Here is an 18,769-nt window from a genome sequence, read left to right on the forward strand (position 1 = left end):
CGCCAGGGGGCGCTCGGGGGGGCGGGGCTAACCGGCAAAGGGGCGGGGCTTACCGTCAGGGGCGGCAGAGCCGGGGAACTGAGGGGAACGGCTGGGGCGCGGCGGGGGGGGCGGATAAAAACGTTCCCGGTGAAACCTCCCGCTTGGTGAAGGCCCGGAGTCACGTCCGGAGAGGAGGCGGCGTGGCCAAGGGCAGGGCTGTCGCTGCGGCGCGAGGAGGGAGCCCGGCGCTTTAACCTCTTTTCCTCCCGTGCGGCACTAATTACCGCCGGGCATTTTCAAACCGGCCGCACGTTACACGGGAAAATCCGCGCCGAGGTGCGAAGCGCAGCTCGCCTGGCCCGAAGGGCGCTGCTGCATGAGGCCGAGCCGTAGGGCGGGATTTCCCTGCCGCTCGGGAAACCGCAGTCCTCGCTAAACCCTTCGCTTGACCTTGAGCTTCGCGGAGCGTTTTGCGGGAGCGATTTCCTTAGGGATTTCTCTCTGAAGCGATCACTGGAACGGGTTGCCCGGGGAAGTTGTTCAAGGGCAGGCTGGATGGGGCTTTGAGTGGGAGATGTCCCTGCCCATGGCAGGGGGGTTGGAACTAGATGATCCTTAAGGTCCCTTCCAACCCACACCATTCTGTGGTTCTGTGACCGCCGGGGGCTGCTGCGTTCCGCCTCGCCGCGTTCCTGCTGTCGAGGCGGCGAGCCTTGCCGGCATTCGTCGCCTTGCAGCCACCTGAGGCGCCGCGGAGGAGCGCCTTGCAGCCGCCGCCCAACCCGGGCCGAACCACCTGAGGGCGGCCCCTGCCCCCCCTGACGTCACCCCAGGTGCTCCCCTCCTCCCCGGGGGGCGTGGTCTCTCCCGCCCGCGGGTGGGCGGAGCCGAGGGCCGCGCATGCGCCCGGCGCCGGCGGCCGCGGGACCCGCTGCGAGCGTATGTGCGCGCGCGGCGGCGGCAGTAGCGGCGGGGCGGAGCGCGCTCGCTGCTCCCCTGTGGTGGGCAGCGTGCGAGGGGCCGGCAGCGAGCCGGCCTCCCCACGGGCTCGCGCTCTGGTCGCCACCGCCGCCGCCATGTCCGCCATCATCGAGCAGGAGTTCCAGGAGATCGATGCCACCAACGACTGGCAGGCGCGTTATCTGGTGAGCAGAGGGGGCTGGCGCCGGACGGGAGTGCGGGCGGGCGGGGAGGGGGCCGCCGGCCGGCAGCGCCCCGTTGCCGGTACTCGCCGCCGCCTCAGCGGGGAGCGGAAGTCGCTGGGCCACGACTCGCTTTCAGGTGCAGGCAGCGAAACTGCGGGCGGGAGCCGCGCATGCTCTCGGCCGGCGGCCGCCGCGGCTCCTCGGGAGGGGGCGGCGCGCTGCGCATGCGCCGGCGGCCTCTGGGCCGGTTGCGGGCGGCGGAGGGTTGGAGCTAAGCGGGGTGGTGTGAGCTGGACGAGGGTGAGCTCCTCGCCGTTCCCGGGCGGAGCGGAAAGTTATACCCGGTAACGCGGGTCTGGCCGGGACTCGCCATCGCCTCTGGGTTCGCGGCTCGGCCGCGGTTCCTCAGGCAGCCGCTCGCCCTCCCGTTACCCGCTGCCTTGGCATGCTTGGCCTCTACAGGAGACCAGCTCAGAAACACACGAGTTAGCCTTTTTCTCTAGAAACAACACCGGTTACTAGCTGCTGCAGCGGTGGTCTTTGGGTCAGTTCCATAAAATGGGCTTTACGTATAAGTTTATAATATTAAAGCAGTTGATTGAGCCAGTATGTATTTTACAGTGCTCTTTCACAAATGAGGAAAACCAACCCCAAAGGGAAATTCTTTTTACTAGCTTTGTTGTGCTTTTTCTCTGTTAAATTAGAATCACAGAATGGTTTGGGTTGGAAGTGACCTTAAAGATCACCTAGTTCCCACCCCCCTGCCATGGGCAGGGACACCTCCCACTAGACCAGGCTGCTCAAACCCCATCCAGCCTGGCCTTGAACACTTCCAGGGATGGGGCATCCTCAGCCTCCGTGGGCTGTTCCTGTGTCTCACCACCCTCACAGTAAAGAATTTCTTCCTGATATCTACTCTAAATCTACCCTCTTTCAGTTTAAAGCCATTACCCCTTGTCCTATCACTACATGCCCTTGTACAAAGTCCCTCTCCAGCTTTTTTGTAGGCGCCCTTTAAATTAATGGTGTATGTGATAGATGCATGTGTATATTTCAAGTATATTATCTCTATGCGTGTATTATGGTACTGAACTTTGGTTTGAACTTAACAAGGGATAGTGGAAATAAACTGTGCTAAATTGATGAGATAAAAGTGTATGGTAAGAATTCTGCAACCAGTATTGTTCATGCCATAAAAAAGTACACACACACGCACACACACATTACATCTGGTATATCCAGACTGAACAAGTAAGTTAGCTTTGGCAAGTCATTATGCTTGGAGAAGTAAACTGAAGAGAAAATTGTCTCCTAAACTTCGCATATGGATTTCCTAATTTTATTACAGCTGTGTCTTACATTTTTAATAAAGTTTTTCGTATTAGAATTTTATGTCTTTCTGATTTTGTAGATTTTGCAAACATAGGATTTTCTCAGAGAGTTAACACATTTGTTTTATACTAAAATCAGAAAATATAGACCTGCTTAAAAAGTAAAGGGAAAACAGCAAGTGATGCTTTTAAATAGCACAAACTTGTAGAAAATATTCTTAATTGCTGACTACTTGCTTTTATATTCAGGTTTTTTTTAGGAAGGTATTTTCCTATGATAGTGTTGTATAAAAAACACACACACTTGCAGTGAGAAATGTTTCTCTGAAGGAAAAAAAAAAGTTGGGTATTAGGTTTTTTTATTCTTCTTTCTGAGACCAGTTTTGTATATTTGCCCTTCAGTTCCATGAATTTGCCACGACTTATGGTAAAATTCTATGAACCTTGGAATATTTATGCTGACTTCCAGAGCTCCTGTCCAATCTGAATTAATGACTGAATAAATAATACTGATTTTCACTTTTCTTTTTGATGCAAGTTTTTCTTGTAATATGCCTTTTCTGTGTAATATGCCTTATGTTACATCTGTCACCTGGTTTGTTTCCCCATTTTGTGATGGCTGGATCATATGTGGAAAAACTGATATTAGAACTAGTCATTAAACTTCCTTAGGTTTAATTCTTTTTAGTAAGCCCCCTGCCCCATCACTGTAGTAGTTTTTCTAGCTGTTTCAATGTTTCTTGACCAAATTACAGGTCTGTTTCTGTGCACAAAGGCTGCCAGTGCTCTTAAAACCAAAATATGTTATATCCTGTTATGGAGTAATACAAAATTTACATTTTGTGGGAACTTGGTTGTGAATGCCTGCGGGATGCATTTATTCAATGTGCGTGTGGTTTCTCCCAAAGCTTGTAAGCCATATAAGCTAGAGGAAAGGACAAGTTCATGCTATATCAAAATAAAAAACGTGATTGTCTAACAGGTCAGGACATTTTTATACAAGTATGTACAGCAATGGTGCTTGACAGTTGCTGCTTCTCTTCGTGGTTTAGTTTCTTTACACGTTGGCACTGTGCTTAAGTAATGTTACACACCAGATGGAGCTTCCGTACGTACGTGATTTCCACCAAAGTCCTTTTTGTCTGTGTTCATTGTCTAGCAATATATAGACTATTTGGAAAGTTTGAGAAGACATAGAAGGCTGCGGAAACAGAGAATACTGAAGAATGCTTAGTTGTAAAGAGAGGTTTAGATGCTCTTTGGGACATAATGATAACATGTAGCAACATCATCTAAAAACAAAAGGAGAATTCAAAGTAAAATATTGTCAGTTCTATATCGTACAACATGTCTGCTGAGATGGCATCAATATAGAGATATAAAGGGATCGTTCAGTTCATTGGAGGCTGCTCATCAGTGGCACTTTAGCTTTAGTGTTTTCGGTTGTCTGGATAAGGTAAACGTGTATCTCTTAGTGAAGTTGTAGAAAAGATGTGCTCAGAGGCAAAAAAAAATAATAAAACTGACCATTCAGAATATGTGAACTGTGTGCTTTTTAAAATAGCATGTAAATGAGTATGTTTGAATATCTTCCAAATGCAGAATATTGATAGGTTTCTGTTAATGCCTGGGGAGAAGCAGGCTGTGATTTCATATTGATATTTGTGAGTCTAGAATTGTTCCTTCATATTGAATCGTGTTTAACTACAGCTATATGGGTTGAACCATCAAACCACCAACAATAATCTTGTGGCTGTTAACAGCAGCCATAAAGTCCTTAACTAGTTCAGTTATCTTTGTGGGGATTTATGCTGCCAGTTGGTGTAAAGGAGCTAGTTCTGTCTATCTGAGTCTTTTACTAATGTGGGAGATAACATGTGAGTCTGAGGTGAACTCTAAGCATAATAAATATCTGGGTTTTTTTCACCCTTTGTTCATGCTGCATCAGTTGCTTACCAAGTTGTGCTTATGTTAGTTCACTGGTGTTAGCCAAGCGTGGGCAGATCTAAATGGCAAGAGCTTGGCCAAGAATGAAGCACACGTTTTCTGAGTGAAAATAACACTAGGTGTAGTAAAGTTTAGTTTTAAAATGTTAATTATTAATAACCTTGATTAATTAATAAGCTTGAACGTCTTACAATAGGATGTGTAGAACACTAGCCTTAATCAGCTTATGGGCTGTAAGTAAATTGCATTTTTTTCTTTTAAAGGAAATTCGACACAAGTCCAGTGACTACCCTCATAGAGTTGCAAAATATCCAGAAAACAGAAATCGAAACAGATACAGAGACGTTAGTCCGTGTAAGTATCTCTTCTGTAATTATTGCAGTAAATTTTCTAGACTTCTTACTTACCCAGTTTGCTTTTAAACACCGTAGCTAATAAATCATGGTCACTGTAGGTTTTGTATTTTGTTTATTTCTGTAGGCATGTATCCTATGATTAATCTGTTTTTTGTAACACATACACAAATGTGTAAAACAGGAGGGAGAAGGGTCTGCTGGTTAAACTCATTGTGCTGAATGATACATGAGAGATGATTACAAATCATAGTTATTAGTATATAGGTAAATGTTCGTGAGCTGCAAAGTAATACTTTAAAGGTATTTTTCTCATAAAGAAAATTTGTTTAATATTGCTTCATCTGGCATTAAAACAATCAACATCTGCTGAGCACAGAAATTGAGTTAATAAGCCTTGACTAACGCAGTTTCTTTTTGGGCTAAGTGATTCTGCACATCTGCAAGATTGTGTGGATAAATGCCACTGGGTTTCCACTGTTGCTTTAAAAAATACTTGAGATTTTGTTATTTTTGTAAGTTCAGAAGAATGTATGCATGGACCTGTTCTTTAATTTTCTCAATGCAAGTAGATATGGTGTGGAGTGCTTTGTATTTTACTAACTGCCGTAAAATGGTCTTTGTGACATAATGATCTTATATCTCAGGTGAAGACAGCTCTTTTTTTTTCCCCAGCTTCTTTGCTACTGAAGCATTGTGGACTTTTTTTTCAACAGCTTTTACTTTAGAAGCCGTAATCCAAAATGGTTATAAAAATACATGTGAGCAAAAGATTACCAATATGTAGTTATAGCTGGAGAAATCCATCAAATCATTTTCCAAAGGACTAGGAAAAGAAATTCAGTACAACCTTAATTTTTCTACAAAACACTGAAGTTGGAATAGGTTAAAGGTTTGTGTGTTCTTTAGTATGAAGTTTCCCAGAGTGCCGAAGGCTCAGAAAAGCCGCCTTGTTACTGGATCTAGAATTTTTGAAGGGTTGCTGGTGTATTGGGGCTTTTTGTTTGAGAGCCTAATCTGAATACCTATGGTAAGATTTGGAGAAGTGCTGAACTCCTTGTTTCCAGTTGAAAGTTGTGGTAACAGCATGTGCATAGCACTTCTCAAAATTACACGGAAGGGGTCTCGGGTTGAGTCATGCTGATCAGATGCAGCACTGCGTGCTGCTTGTTCCGCTGCTCCCAGGCTGCTAACTTGCACAGTGTATTTGCGCCAAATGGATCCAGTCTGGCTTAACGCTGAATCTCAATACTGCACTCTGATGAAAATGAACTTCAGAGTTCAGTGCACAGCCTCTTTGCTGTGTCTGCATGGCATTCCCCAGTATCGTCTGTTTGAGAACTGTACAGCTCTGAAGAAGATGCCTCAAGTTAGTCAAGGCATACTAACTTCTGCTGTATGCTCAGCAAAGGGAGACAGGCCTCTGCTGGACCTTTGATTTATGCAGAGGTACTCACGTGTCCCAGCTTTGCTGTCCTCTTACAACACAGCATTAGCATCTTACCGGTGGTAAAGCAGATCATGTTTTATTCACTTTCTGTTTCATACCTAAATCAGGATGGGGTTTGTAAGAAGAGAAGGCAGGAAATTGGATTTGAACCCACGAGACCCAAGTTCTATTCCTGCATCCAATATCCTGTACAAATTCTGTGGCGGAAGCTGTGTTCGTGCATTTACCATTTCTCCAATCCATAGATTTCATATCTTGGGCACTACTGCAAGGAGAATAGCAGCTTACCTTCAACATATTTGTGGTTTTTCTTTCGTTTTAAAAAGAGTGTTTCTAAAATAAATAAATAAAGACATTGTCTTATTTAAGTAGCATCTGATAATGCCTGCGATAATACCTTAGGGGTGTGAGTTGTATTCATCTCCTGTAGTTTTTTGGAGTTCAAAACTTTCTTTAATCATGTCATGCCTTTTAGAATAGTGAAGAGCACTGAACACCTCTGCGTGATCACAGCAAAGCCTGCTTCTGAAATGCTTCTTTAGTCAGGAGGTAAATAATTATGTGATTGTATTAATCCCTGGACCCCGTGCAAGAGCAGAGAGACAGTTAGATAAAATCTAGTCTTGAAGTAGTAGTTGGGCTCAGGAAGGGGTTAGAGTCATTACATGCCGGTTGACATGAAGTATAACATGACTGAACTAAGATGGTGAACTTTGAGACATGTCTCAGTTTTTAGCATTTATGACAGAAGGAAGGTTTAAATTGGGCCACCAAGATAGCCTGCAGCATTGGGTACTAGGAGCAAGGCTATATGAGAACGGTGTAGAACACTGTGTTTGAACTAATTCCTGTTTAATTACTGTGTTTTCAAATATGGCTCATAATTGTATCTGTAATGATGGTGAGAGTTGGGAGGAGAAAGAGACCTGGAAGCGAATATATAATAAATAACATTCCAAGATAGCAATACCTAAATTTCAGAGCAGCTGGGTTAAGAGTGTGGTGAACACATCTAATCGTGGTGCATGTATGCAAGGAACTGGTGTTGCAGAAATGTTAGACAACTCAGTCTTACACAGTCTTAACATCTTGGTTCTTCACTTTGCAAATTTCACTGCTCTTTAATAGCGTTTAAATAAAAAACGAGTGATAACACTAATATTCTCTGGTAGTCAAAGGCCTTCAGAATTAGTAGTTAAACTTTTAAGATCTAGCTACTTAAACATATTGTAAGATGTAAAACATAATTTGATGAAAATATTTTATTTCTCACTAGCAGTGAGAAAACGGCTTGTTAATCTACATAGCGGCCAAGCCAGGCTAACATCTGAGGTGGTATGGCTGCAAGAGGAAATGCAAAGATTATTCTCTTACGGAAAAGATGTCAATTACAAGTGCAGGAAAAAATGCTTCGAGTTGGTTTGCCACATTTCAACCATAACACACAGGACAGGTACACTGAAACCAACTTGCGTCCGTTACATACATTTCTAGGTAAAAGTTGATTTCTGTTAGCTGGGAAATGCTAATCATCTTTGCCCATTACAGTTGAGTTTCACATTGTCTCTGGTTTCATAAATATTTTTGTTAGTGTCCAGTTTTGTTGGCTAAGGAGCTATGCTGTGCATAAGTTTGGTTGGGTAAAAGCCCTCAAGAGTTACTGCCTAGCCAAAAAAAATAACAGTTTGGTATTAGTCTAGAATAGGGAGAGGAATATTTTGGCTATGTAGTACTATTGAAACAGGAAGTTAATCTGAAATAGGTTTGGTTTGACAGCCAGTCATTTCCTGACAGATGAAACCATTTCTCAGAAAACACTGTTAAGAGGAAAATAACTTGTGAGGTTATTATTCTTTATTGATAAGTTTAATGAAGCTCTAAGATTTCTGTTACTACTTCCCTTCTAAATCTTATCCTTAGTTGATATCAGAGGAGTCTAGTGTCTCAGATTGACTGTAAACACCTTTAGAGATCTGCTTACTGGGTTCCCAGATTTAGAGTCAAGAAGGAAATCCCCTCGGCAAAGTTGGCAGGATTTTTTTTTCTTTGCTTTTGCTTTTGGAGGGTAGATGGGGGGTTTACACAGTTTTATCTTTAGCCTTCCTTTCTAACTTGTGTAGCCCAATACCTTAGGTCATCTGAACATTTTCGCTCAATAGATCACGTTGCTGTTGGAGGATCTTAAAGAGGCAGTGATTTCTTTTGTTTTCTTCCTGTGGCCATTAGTAGACTTTGTGTTGGCCCTTTCAAGCATTGGCTTACACTTGTCATAGAGTATGTACCAGGAGAGAGGAATGTGAAGAGTATTGTGCTTTACAGGGAACAGAGTTTGAGCTGACGTGGATGGTTTTGCATATAGTGCTGATTAATTATCATTGCAAAAATGTTCCCTTTCTGTCCTGTGATGGAAGTGTATGTGCTCAGAACAGGGAAGTGTTCTATCCAAAATAAGCCTACTGCTCTTCTTGTTGTCCATATTAGAAGCTGACATTGATTTTTATGATGTTACCTAATGATTCTCTAAAATGTCTCGTTACCAGAAACATAGTATAAATAAACTCGACATGCTGCTTTTGGAGATACTTCTTTCTTGGGGTTGGGGAAAATTTTACAGCACATACTGATCTGAACTCTGTTGTATCTTAAGTTTTTTTTCCAGAGTCCTGCTTGTAAGCGTAAGGATCCTGTGCAGTAGTTACGGATATATTTCAGTATGAATACATTTTAGTTACAAGCTAGGCCATGATTGATATGATGCCAATTCATTGCGTACAACCAGTGACAGGGTGCGGAAAAGTCACTTTGCCTTTCCTTTGCCTTAGGCTACCTCTGAAATTTGAGACTCTAAGTCTAGCAAGAGAGTATTGTGATTTGAATAATTTAACAGCTCAGATAGACTAGATTTAGATTAGTGAAATGAAGGGGATTTGCTGGTAGGCGGGAAAGGGTCAGGCTGGGTCACTGGCATGGCTTATGGCTACATGTTTTATTTATGACTTTCTTTAATCCACTAAGTAGCATTTCACCCTCCTTTGTTGTTAATAGCTCTATATTTGGGGAGCCAGAGGTATCTCTTGGATAAAAGATAATTTTTAAGTTATACAGTGGTTTCACTTCTTGAAGGAGTTGTTTTCAAATAAAAACCTTTCGTTAACCAGCTGCAAGAACTGTATGTTGTAAAATGCCAGACGTTTCATATCTCAGTTTTAACTGCATATGTCATTTTCTTTTTTAGCAGAGAGTGGGCAAATTGATTTGTAATGTGAAGTATTGACCTTATTTGGGACACGAGGAGTGTTGTCAGTGATATCAGCGGGACAGGGTTTCACTTGAAGTGGGTAATAACAGTTTGCTTATTTCAGACAGGGTTGTTCTGGGAGTAGTTTTCTTAGTGCAGGAGCCAGAATGAGAAGCATTTTTAAGGTTTCCACTTCCTTTTTCGGCTGTATGGTTTGTTGAAATAGGGGAATTAGCACTTCAGAAAATGAGTACTATATTTTAGCTGTTGTGGGCATGGAAATGCTTAAGATAAATCTGTAAGATAAGATTTAAGATAGGTTTATCATTCATATAAATCTAAAGTATTTTGTAACTGGAAGTTATTTATATACGGGAAATATGTTACAGCTAACTCACTGTCAAAAGTTGGCTCGCTTCATTTAATTCAGAAGAGCAAGCCAGGGCTTGAATGAGGTTTCTAGGTCATTGTGTCCTTTAGGAATCTTTTCCCTTGAAAGAAGGGAAATCAATATATTCCAGTGGCTTTCTTTGTCCTGTGGAGTGTATGCCAGTGTATTTGTGGGATCAGCTCTGTTTTAGTTGGGGAGGAGAAGGGAGCCTGTCTGTGCATAGAATTAGTTGTTAAAGGGGCTTTTAAAAAAACTTCCAGAATTTTATTTGTCATGTTTACAAAGTAAAATTTGTAAGAAGGGTAAAATAAGCCTGAAAATGTGTATAAGGATTACAGTAGGAAACCTCATTAGGACCTCGGCAGTTATCTCCTACTGGCAGCAATACAGCAGCTGCTGCTGGGTGATTAAACTGTTAACAGTACTTGCTTACGTCATCTTTCCGAGAACACTAGTACCGGTATGTGTGATTTACTATAACAAGATCTTAAGTTTTTCCTGTTGGCAAATGACATGTAATATTTACAAAGGTCTTGGTTTCTCTCCAGTAGAAACATTTCAGATAAAGTGATACGTGAAAGGAAAAAGTAACACTTTCCTATCCAAACAAAATAATACAAGAAGATCTATTTTACTTTAAAATATAGGTATGTCTTAATTTTACTGTCTCTTAGCTTTGATAACATCTTTTTCTTCATACAGATGTATCATAAATTGTTTTAATAATCCTGAAAGTCAAGATCATGTTGCCTTACAGCTGGAATGCTAATCAAAACTTCTAATAAGTAGACTAAATAAGTAACTTTCTCATACTTTTATATTAAAAATAGGTTTGCAGCATATTTCTGTTCTCTGCAAGTTTGTACGTGACTGCATATAAAAGCTAGCAGCTAAATGAGGTAGGATAAGAACCCCAAATATAAGTCCTTCAGGAAAAATAAAAAAAAAGTAGTAATTTACTGTTGTCATCTTTCCTTGAATTCAGCAAGATCCTCTTTGACAGTTGCCAATAGCAGATAGATGAGGGAGAACGTGAAAGCAGATCAAGACCTAGTAACTGTACTTTTCCCATGTTTCCAAACGTATGGAAAGTATTTGTAAAATCATATAAGCAGTCCGTAGAACGAGCGTCTAATTCAGTAACTATTTTTTGATTCCCATCAGCTTTTTGCCTGTCTGGGTTCATATTCGTGGATTTCTTAGATAAGCCTTGCACTGTATACACTGGCTGTGATACAAGGACTTAATCCGATTTCAGCTATCATAGCTGCACTGGATGTGATACTTGGTAGTTGCTCATGTCAAAACCATGGATTTTGTGCATTTCTCAAGATGTTTGTTAAAAGGAAGTTAGCCTTTTGGTGTGGGGATGGGAGAGGGAAAAGTGAACTGACATTTTAATTTTAACAGCAGCTGTGCCATCGGTCTGTACCCTGAATGAGTTTTGTGGGTTAGACTAGGCGAACATAGGTTAAAAACTGGCGTTGCACCATAATTCACTCTCTGCTCTGTCAGTTCATTTATGGAATCTTTTCCTGAAATGTGTTGAAGTCTCGTAAACTCATTTTAGTTTGCCATTTTTTATTTACTCTTCTCATAAACAGTCTGTCTAGGCAGTTGAGCTTCAGGGATCTTGCAGTCACTTGGATTGCATTTCCTGGCATGCAGTTGTGTACAAATTTTAAGCTAAAAATGCTGTTTATTTAATACAGTTCTAATAAATGCCTGAAGGATTACTTACTGTGAATGTCATTACCTAAATGTCTCCTAGAGGGTGATAAATCAGATACTAAAAGGTTCTAGGAACAGCCACTGTGACTTTTTATTATGCAGTGTTTTAGTATGACAGTCTGATAATCTTTCTCATATTAACGTTAGAATTTTAAACGGAGCCCTCTGTTTGCCTCTGCCATAAATAGGGGAATCTTCTGTCTTACCTGTGTAATCGTGAGAGACTGAAACTGTAATTAGATTAGGCTTCGTTTAATTGGAAGATCTGTTAAATAGGTACATTTTTGCATATGATCCTTCTTTATTATTTTTAAATTTTTTGTATAGTACTAATAAATTATAGGGAAAATTAAATTGATCAAAGCTTGGTTTGAATTATTTTAAGTAGATTTTATTTATTTATTTATTTTTAGCTGTGTGAGTTAACTTTATGATTCTATCTCGACCTATGAAACTTCATTTCACCAAAAATCTCGGAATTCTGAACCGAAAGGAGACAATGCAGTGGAGTGATGTGGTGTGATAGGACAGAGTGCTGCCTGGTGTGTGTTGTGGTGCTATTGTACCAAGGAAATGCCACTGTTGAGGGATGGCTGTGAGCATCTTTTGGTATGTGCGGGAAGGTTGTTTTGTTTGGTTGTTTTTTAAAGAAAACTGAGTATTCTAGTTTTCTGAGATGCTTCTATTAATAGCTGCCTGAAATTACTCTGATGGGAATGCTGAGGGGAGAATGAGACAAGCAGTTATCAAAGTTACATGAGAAATTAGTTTCACGTATATTTGTAGTTTGCCATTTGGTTAGTACTGCAGAATTTAATTCTAATTGCTTGTCAGACCTAAACTTGCCTGTTAAAGAGTATTCATCAAGATGGATGCATCATTAATTCTTAATTTTCTTTGAATTTTAGATGATCATAGTCGTGTAAAACTGCAGAACGCTGAGAATGACTATATCAATGCCAGCCTAGTAGTCATAGAAGAAGCCCAGAGATACTATATTTTAACACAGGTAAGTAGTACCGATTACTAGGTTATTATGGGGATTGAGATTCTGGGGGAGGGGGGTTTGTGCAGTTGTGATTTGTATTTGGGTGGTTCCTTGTCTCTGTGAATTATGCATGTCTCATACTAAGTGCCTGTTTGAGCTACTTGTGAACATATTATTTTATATTTTAAGAAAAAGCTAAAGGGAATATTTAAGTATGAATAATTTACCGCATATAAAGCTTTTTAAAGTACTTCTTGCTCTTTTCTTCACTTCTTTTGGAAATAAGTTGCAACAAGAATTTTACCTCTTATTTCATTGTGTACCTTCTGAGCATGCCTGCAGTAGCTTTTGTTCTAACAGCACAATAGTATTGATGCCCAAACTGAAACATCCCTGAGTTCTTACTGTTTTGTTGTTTGGTTTGGTTTTTGTTTTTCTGTGGTGTGGTTTTTTGGGTTTGTTTGTTTGTTTGTTTTAAAAAAACCTACCACAGCCAGCTTTTAAGTACTGGAATGATCTATGCAGTGTGGTTACTTTCTTGCCTGTCATGTCTATCGTTCTACTAATAATTTGTTTAAACTTTTCAGAGGAAGACTTTTTCCTGTTTTGCACAGTGAACTATTAACTGTGTTCAAACACTGCTTTGTGTATACATTCTCACACCCTTTTTTTTTCTTTTTCTTATTACACAGGGTCCACTGCCTAATACATGTTGTCATTTTTGGCTAATGGTATGGCAACAACAAACCAAAGCAGTTGTCATGCTGAACAGAATTGTCGAAAAAGAATCGGTAAGTAATATCAGGCCTAAAGTTGTAAAGTAAGCCACGTAATTTTAATACAGGTGAACAACATTTGATTGTTGTGTTAGAAGAACTAACAGCATAACATTTATTAAATATAACAATAAAGTGATGGAGCTAAGACACAAAATTCAGTTTGGTGTAAACAGCATCTAATAAATACTCATCCAGAAAGGTGACAGTAACATCCTGAGAAAGGAGGATGTACAGATAGAAATAAGAGGGGAGTAGGAGCAGTGTAAGATGCTCTAGAACAAAAAGGAAGGTGAGAAAAGAAGTTTGAATTAAAGTATCTTTAGATTATGTCTTCTAAATCTAACAGAGCAGTATATTTGTTATATAGTGATATTAACTGTTGGTAACAATGAAGACAAACTGCTACCCAGTAACTGCCAAACTGATCTAGTTATTTTTGATTCTTTACAGCTGGTGGTATACATGCAGAATACACTAATTTTCTGTTGTGGTGTAGTTCTTCTGCTAATGTGCCTAAAACCACTGTGGTTTTTAGTTATAAATGCATGTCATTTGAGGTTTATGGGTCTTCTTCGGAGTAGGTTTGTTAGTGAAAAAGATTTGACTAGTCCATTAAAAAGTCACTTGCTTGCTTATGCAAAAGTTTTCCTACAGAAAGTTTGAGTGCAGGGCAAGAGTAATAAAGGACATGGGACAGTTTTGCCTTGCTTTGTTAGTTTATTCTTTTGTTTCACTAGGATACTCAAGTATTCAGGTGGGAAAACGTGATGTGTTACATCAGTTATGTAAATGTGCAGGTGTGCACCTCAGAAATGGAGGGGGGAAATGTTGAAATAACCGAGTAAAGATCTGTTTTCACTGTAGAGAGCTAGAGGTCGGGAGAGGGAGAAGCGTTAAGGTATATCTCAAAACATGCCAGCTCTGTGGTGAAAGAAAACATAAACAGATAAATCTGGAATGCGTAATAGCCATTGAAACAGTTTACTAATTTGTCTATAAACGTTACAGACTTTGAGAATTCTTCAGACTGGGAGCAGGTGGTTAAGTCTACTGTATTGAATAACGGGTTTTCAGAATCTGCTCATGCAAAGCCCAAGGTACTAGGATACTTAACCAGATTTTCCTTTTTTTTTTTCTTCTCTTTTTTTTCCCTCCTTTTCTAACAAAATAAATTAGGTGAAGTGTGCACAATACTGGCCAACAAAAGAAGAGGAGGTTATGACATTCAGTGAAACAGGTTTCCGTGTGAGGCTAGTATCTGAAGACGTCAAATCCTATTACACAGTACATCTACTGCAATTAGAAAATATCAACGTAAGCTTTTCTCAGTCTATATAGCTCTTATTCCTGGACTTAAGTATATAATGAAAACTGCATAGCATATTATCACTACAGGTTTGATTGAGCTTTTACAATGAAAATTTTAATGCACTTTGCTTCTGATAATGTTGAAGATGTATGTGTGGCATATAAGCAAAGGAGTTAGATCTGAATTAATCTATACATTAAAAGAGGTAGCAGCTTCAGCATTTTTATAGTTATATTTTCCGTTTGGCAGTACCTTAACATGCTGAGTTGTAAGTGATGGTAGTGGTGATTCTAAGAGGAGCTGTAAGGAATACCCTAAAAGGAGGAACCTAGGGGTTGAAAACTCTGGTTTCTTTTGGATATCAGAAATCAGACTCAGCAATTACTGGTTGTTTTTTTTTAATGGAACTTTAGTTTTCCATATAATTCAGTCCAGCTATCTAAATTTTTTGGGGGGGAGGGGTGATTACCAGCTGTAGATAGGTAACTTTATCTCCTCTTGCTTACCTCCCCTTTTGCTCCACAGGACCAACCATCCTTTTCTCTTAAAAATTAAGCACTTTGACAATTTAATCAAGTTAAGCTCAAAAAAGTTGTTCCTGGCCTGAGCTTGGGTTGGAATTTGCTGCTTCTGTTTCAGAGCTGAAGACAGGATTGAAGAGCTTGTCTGTTTGTTCCAGCTATGTCTTGTAAGATATTCTCTCTCCCTATAAACCTTGCCTTATATTAATTGAAAGTGTTAGTATGGCAAGTTTTATTCAAGGTTGTCTTGTCAGTGGATTTGGGAAAGGAAAGCCTCAAGATGTTCCTTTGCATGTTGTTTTATACAACTAAACATTGATATTTTTGGTCAAAATTATTTTAATCTATAGTAACTGTTAATGTTACTTTGAGATAATGTTTGTTAATTCAAAACCTCCCTCAGGAGATCAACATGATAAAACTTGGCATGTTGTTTCTTGGTCTATTCAATGTAAGAAGAGCTTTATGAAATTCTGACCTACCGACCTGAAGAATTTCTGTTTAGTTGTTTGTTTACTGACAGCAAAGGCAAAGAGGAGTGCTTGGAAACCAGTGCCTGAGAAAGAATAACTTTCCTTTTTGGAGAGCTGAGGCCAGTTTTCCTAACTACTGAAAAGGCTTCTTCGTGGAATTGTCTGGCTGACGTTGGCCCCTTATCTTAAACTTCCTATTTTCAAAGGATGCAATTTCCATTACATTTGTATGTTTGGACATAACATTAGCTGGAAAGTGCAGAAATCCCTTGAGGAACAGCACACTGTATACTATAGTGGACTTTTGAGTTGGAGCTATTGAGCACTTAAATTTCTGGGTTTGCTTTGGACTGGTAATGCAGGCCCGTCAGCGCTGTACAGAGTTTCTTGTATGCCATGTAAATCAGTTTCGCAAATACTTAGCAAAATTACTGTATTGAATTTTTATTTTAATGCCCTAGCACTCCTATAAAGCTCCAGGGATATTAACTCCAAATAATATCTTTTATATAAAACAGCTGCAAGAAGTAGAACGTACTTGGTTACTCAAACAGCAAAACTGCATAGTTTCTAGAGTAACACTGCAAATGTAAAGTGCAGCCTTCTGTAAGAATTTGATAATTATACTATAAAACTTCTGGGAACTGAGCATTCACAGTAATTTGAAATGTGAGCTTAACTATGTTTATACGAGTTACTCTGGAGGGGACTTTGGTGGAGACAGAGTAGTAAGACATTTAACCACTTGACGCCTGGAATATAAGATGACTCACAAACAAAATATACTCTTAGTTCCAAGAATATTTAAGAAATTTTAGTATTTCTTTGAAAATAGAACTAGAATTGTCTTTATAATACAGCCATTCTGAACTCAAGTAAATTTGTGTTGCTGCAAGAAATCTCTGTAATACATAAGCAAAATATGTATGTATGAAGAGTAAAGTGCTTGTTTAATGTTGTTACCAATGAAATTACCTCTGAATATTTGGTTGGTTTTGTTGGTGGTGTTTTTGTTTTGGTTTGTTAAAGAGCATTTAGAATTACAGGGGGCGGGTGTCTGTTTGGCAGCAGGGAGGGGATGACGATGTTTGTTTTTTAGGAGTAGATCAAGGCATTTGTTGGTTTGATTTGTTTATATCTGTTCCAGGCAAACATTTGGTTTTGCTGTTGCAGCTAGTGTAGTTTAATAAAGCTTTGGAGAGGAGAGGGTGTTTATTGGTATCTTTCCAAAAGTTTTGAAAATATTTCTAATGTGCTTTGTCTTGCTGGTGATCATTGCAGGATTTCCTTATGTTTTGCCCAACCCAGTCTGCATTTTAGAATGTAGACATTTGAAGCTGCCTTTCCACCATGGTTCACTGTGTGTCCTCTGTCGTTTTTGTTGGTGTCAATTGTCAGCTCTTCTGAAGGTTGACCGCTGTAATCACTTAGGTTCAGAACCCATTGCGGAAAGACTGACTGTGAAGGCTTCAACAAACCTTCCCTCTGTTGGAAAACAAGGGTAGAAGGAAAATACTGCGCTCATGTTAAGAAATTCGTAATCATTTATGTGTGAAGCTATTGCATGTCTGTGGCTTGAAGCAAAGTCTCCGAGTACACTGGAGGAGTGATAGTTAGGTGTTTATGAGAGCCTTTTGTTAAATCTGCAAAATAACCTTATTGTATGGGACTGTTAAGTTTTTTGACAATATTATGGGAGACCTTTTGTTTTGGAGGGTGATGGCAGGTGATGTTCTGGGATCTAGTCGTATCTTTGTACACAGATGTGTATATGTATGTAATTCTATAGTGTTTTGAAGGGTTTTCTGAAACATGGCATACACTTGCTTTTAAACAAGTGGGATGTCCTCATATCACTTTGTCGGATTGCAGCAGGGATTAATTTTGGTCTTCACGATCACAGAAATAAGACTGAGGTGTTGGGTATTAGTGTCTAACACGAAAGGAGAACCCACACTCACTTGAATGTCAAGTGTTTTGCGGATTCAATGGGCATAGCTATTACCATGTTGACTTACAGGATAAGCACTAGTTATTAAAAAAACCCAAAACAACAAAATGTTTGTGAGGTTTATTTGTCCCCATTATCCTCACTGCCATTTTTACGTACATTTTGAAAACCATTTTGCCAAGCATTAGAGTGAACAAATAGAAGACGTTGTGGTAAAAGTTGATTCAAGATTTTGAATTTCAGTGCTTAGAATATTGCCCCTACAGCATGCCTTCTCATGTTTATACGATCAGATTAGTTGTTAATGCTCTCAAGGCATGATCATTAAATACGGGACCGCTATGGGGTTGTAGGTGTATTTTATGTCTTCATGTGTCAGACCATTTCAGCAGCCCTTAAGCAATGAAATGAAGGCTTTTATAAGGAGTGTGTGAAATTTGACAGACCAGCATTTTTCTGTCTTCACCTGTTTCACTTGATAGCAAAGGCGTCAACTTCCTTCGAACACTTGGTAGTATTTTATTCATGTTCATACTCTCAAGTGACTGAACAGCCTGAAGTTGTTCTAAGATTTTTGTACCTTTTTGTTTTGAATGATTGGCTAGTCACTGTAAAAAGGTTATGACAAGGCTTGTTTTAATGAAGGTTAATCTTTTGACATTCTGTTATATTTCTGCTCAAGTCCTCATGTGGATGCCTGCTTGTAACGTGGAGCATGGCTTGTGGGTTGGATCATCCTTTGATTATTCTGTTAGTGTTGCCAGCAGTCAGTGGAGAACTGTGCAGTGTGGCGGTAACTTTCTGAGTTTATCAGTTTTAGCTATGTTGGTTATTTACTGAAAGCTTATCCCAGTAGTTCATTAAACTTTCACTAGAATGGTTTGACTTACTTTCTTACAAAGTTGTTGAAATGTTGTCCCATGATTATTCAAGGATTTTTTTTTTTTCCAGTAGCTGGTCTTAGGGAATAAATCTTGGAAGAATATGTTGTAGTTACCATAGAAGAAGCAGGTTTTCAGCTATTGTGCAGAAGTGTGTATAACCTATATACAGTTTTATATTACTGCCTGAGTCTTGAAGTCCAGCTTTTTTTTCTTTAAAAGAATATCTAGTTTCCTGATAACACTTGAAATAAAATTAGTTGTTCTTTAAAATTGAATTTCTCTCCATCAACAGTTGT

At 39.8% G+C, this 18,769-nt stretch overlaps 1 protein-coding gene across 5 annotated transcripts in view; it reads left to right on the forward strand.

The window, feature by feature from the left end:
- Nucleotides 1-725: 725 nt before the first annotated feature.
- Nucleotides 726-18,769, forward strand: part of PTPN2 (protein tyrosine phosphatase non-receptor type 2) — a 32,956-nt gene continuing 14,912 nt past the window's right edge. For 2 of the 5 annotated variants that reach the window (XM_074576580.1, XM_074576581.1), the window contains exons 1-5: nucleotides 857-1,127; nucleotides 4,669-4,759; nucleotides 12,477-12,577; nucleotides 13,249-13,347; nucleotides 14,512-14,649. In XM_074576580.1, coding sequence (XP_074432681.1) covers nucleotides 924-1,127; nucleotides 4,669-4,759; nucleotides 12,477-12,577; nucleotides 13,249-13,347; nucleotides 14,512-14,649 — 633 coding nt within the window. In that variant the 5' untranslated portion in view covers nucleotides 857-923. Of the gene's footprint in view, nucleotides 1,128-4,668; nucleotides 4,760-12,476; nucleotides 12,578-13,248; nucleotides 13,348-14,511; nucleotides 14,650-18,769 lie in introns of all 5 variants that reach the window. The other 3 variants (XM_074576582.1, XM_074576583.1, XM_074576584.1) reach the window with 3 other exon arrangements.

The sequence above is a fragment of the Larus michahellis genome, chromosome 2, assembly GCF_964199755.1.
Source record: "Larus michahellis chromosome 2, bLarMic1.1, whole genome shotgun sequence".
NCBI lineage: Eukaryota > Metazoa > Chordata > Aves > Charadriiformes > Laridae > Larus > Larus michahellis.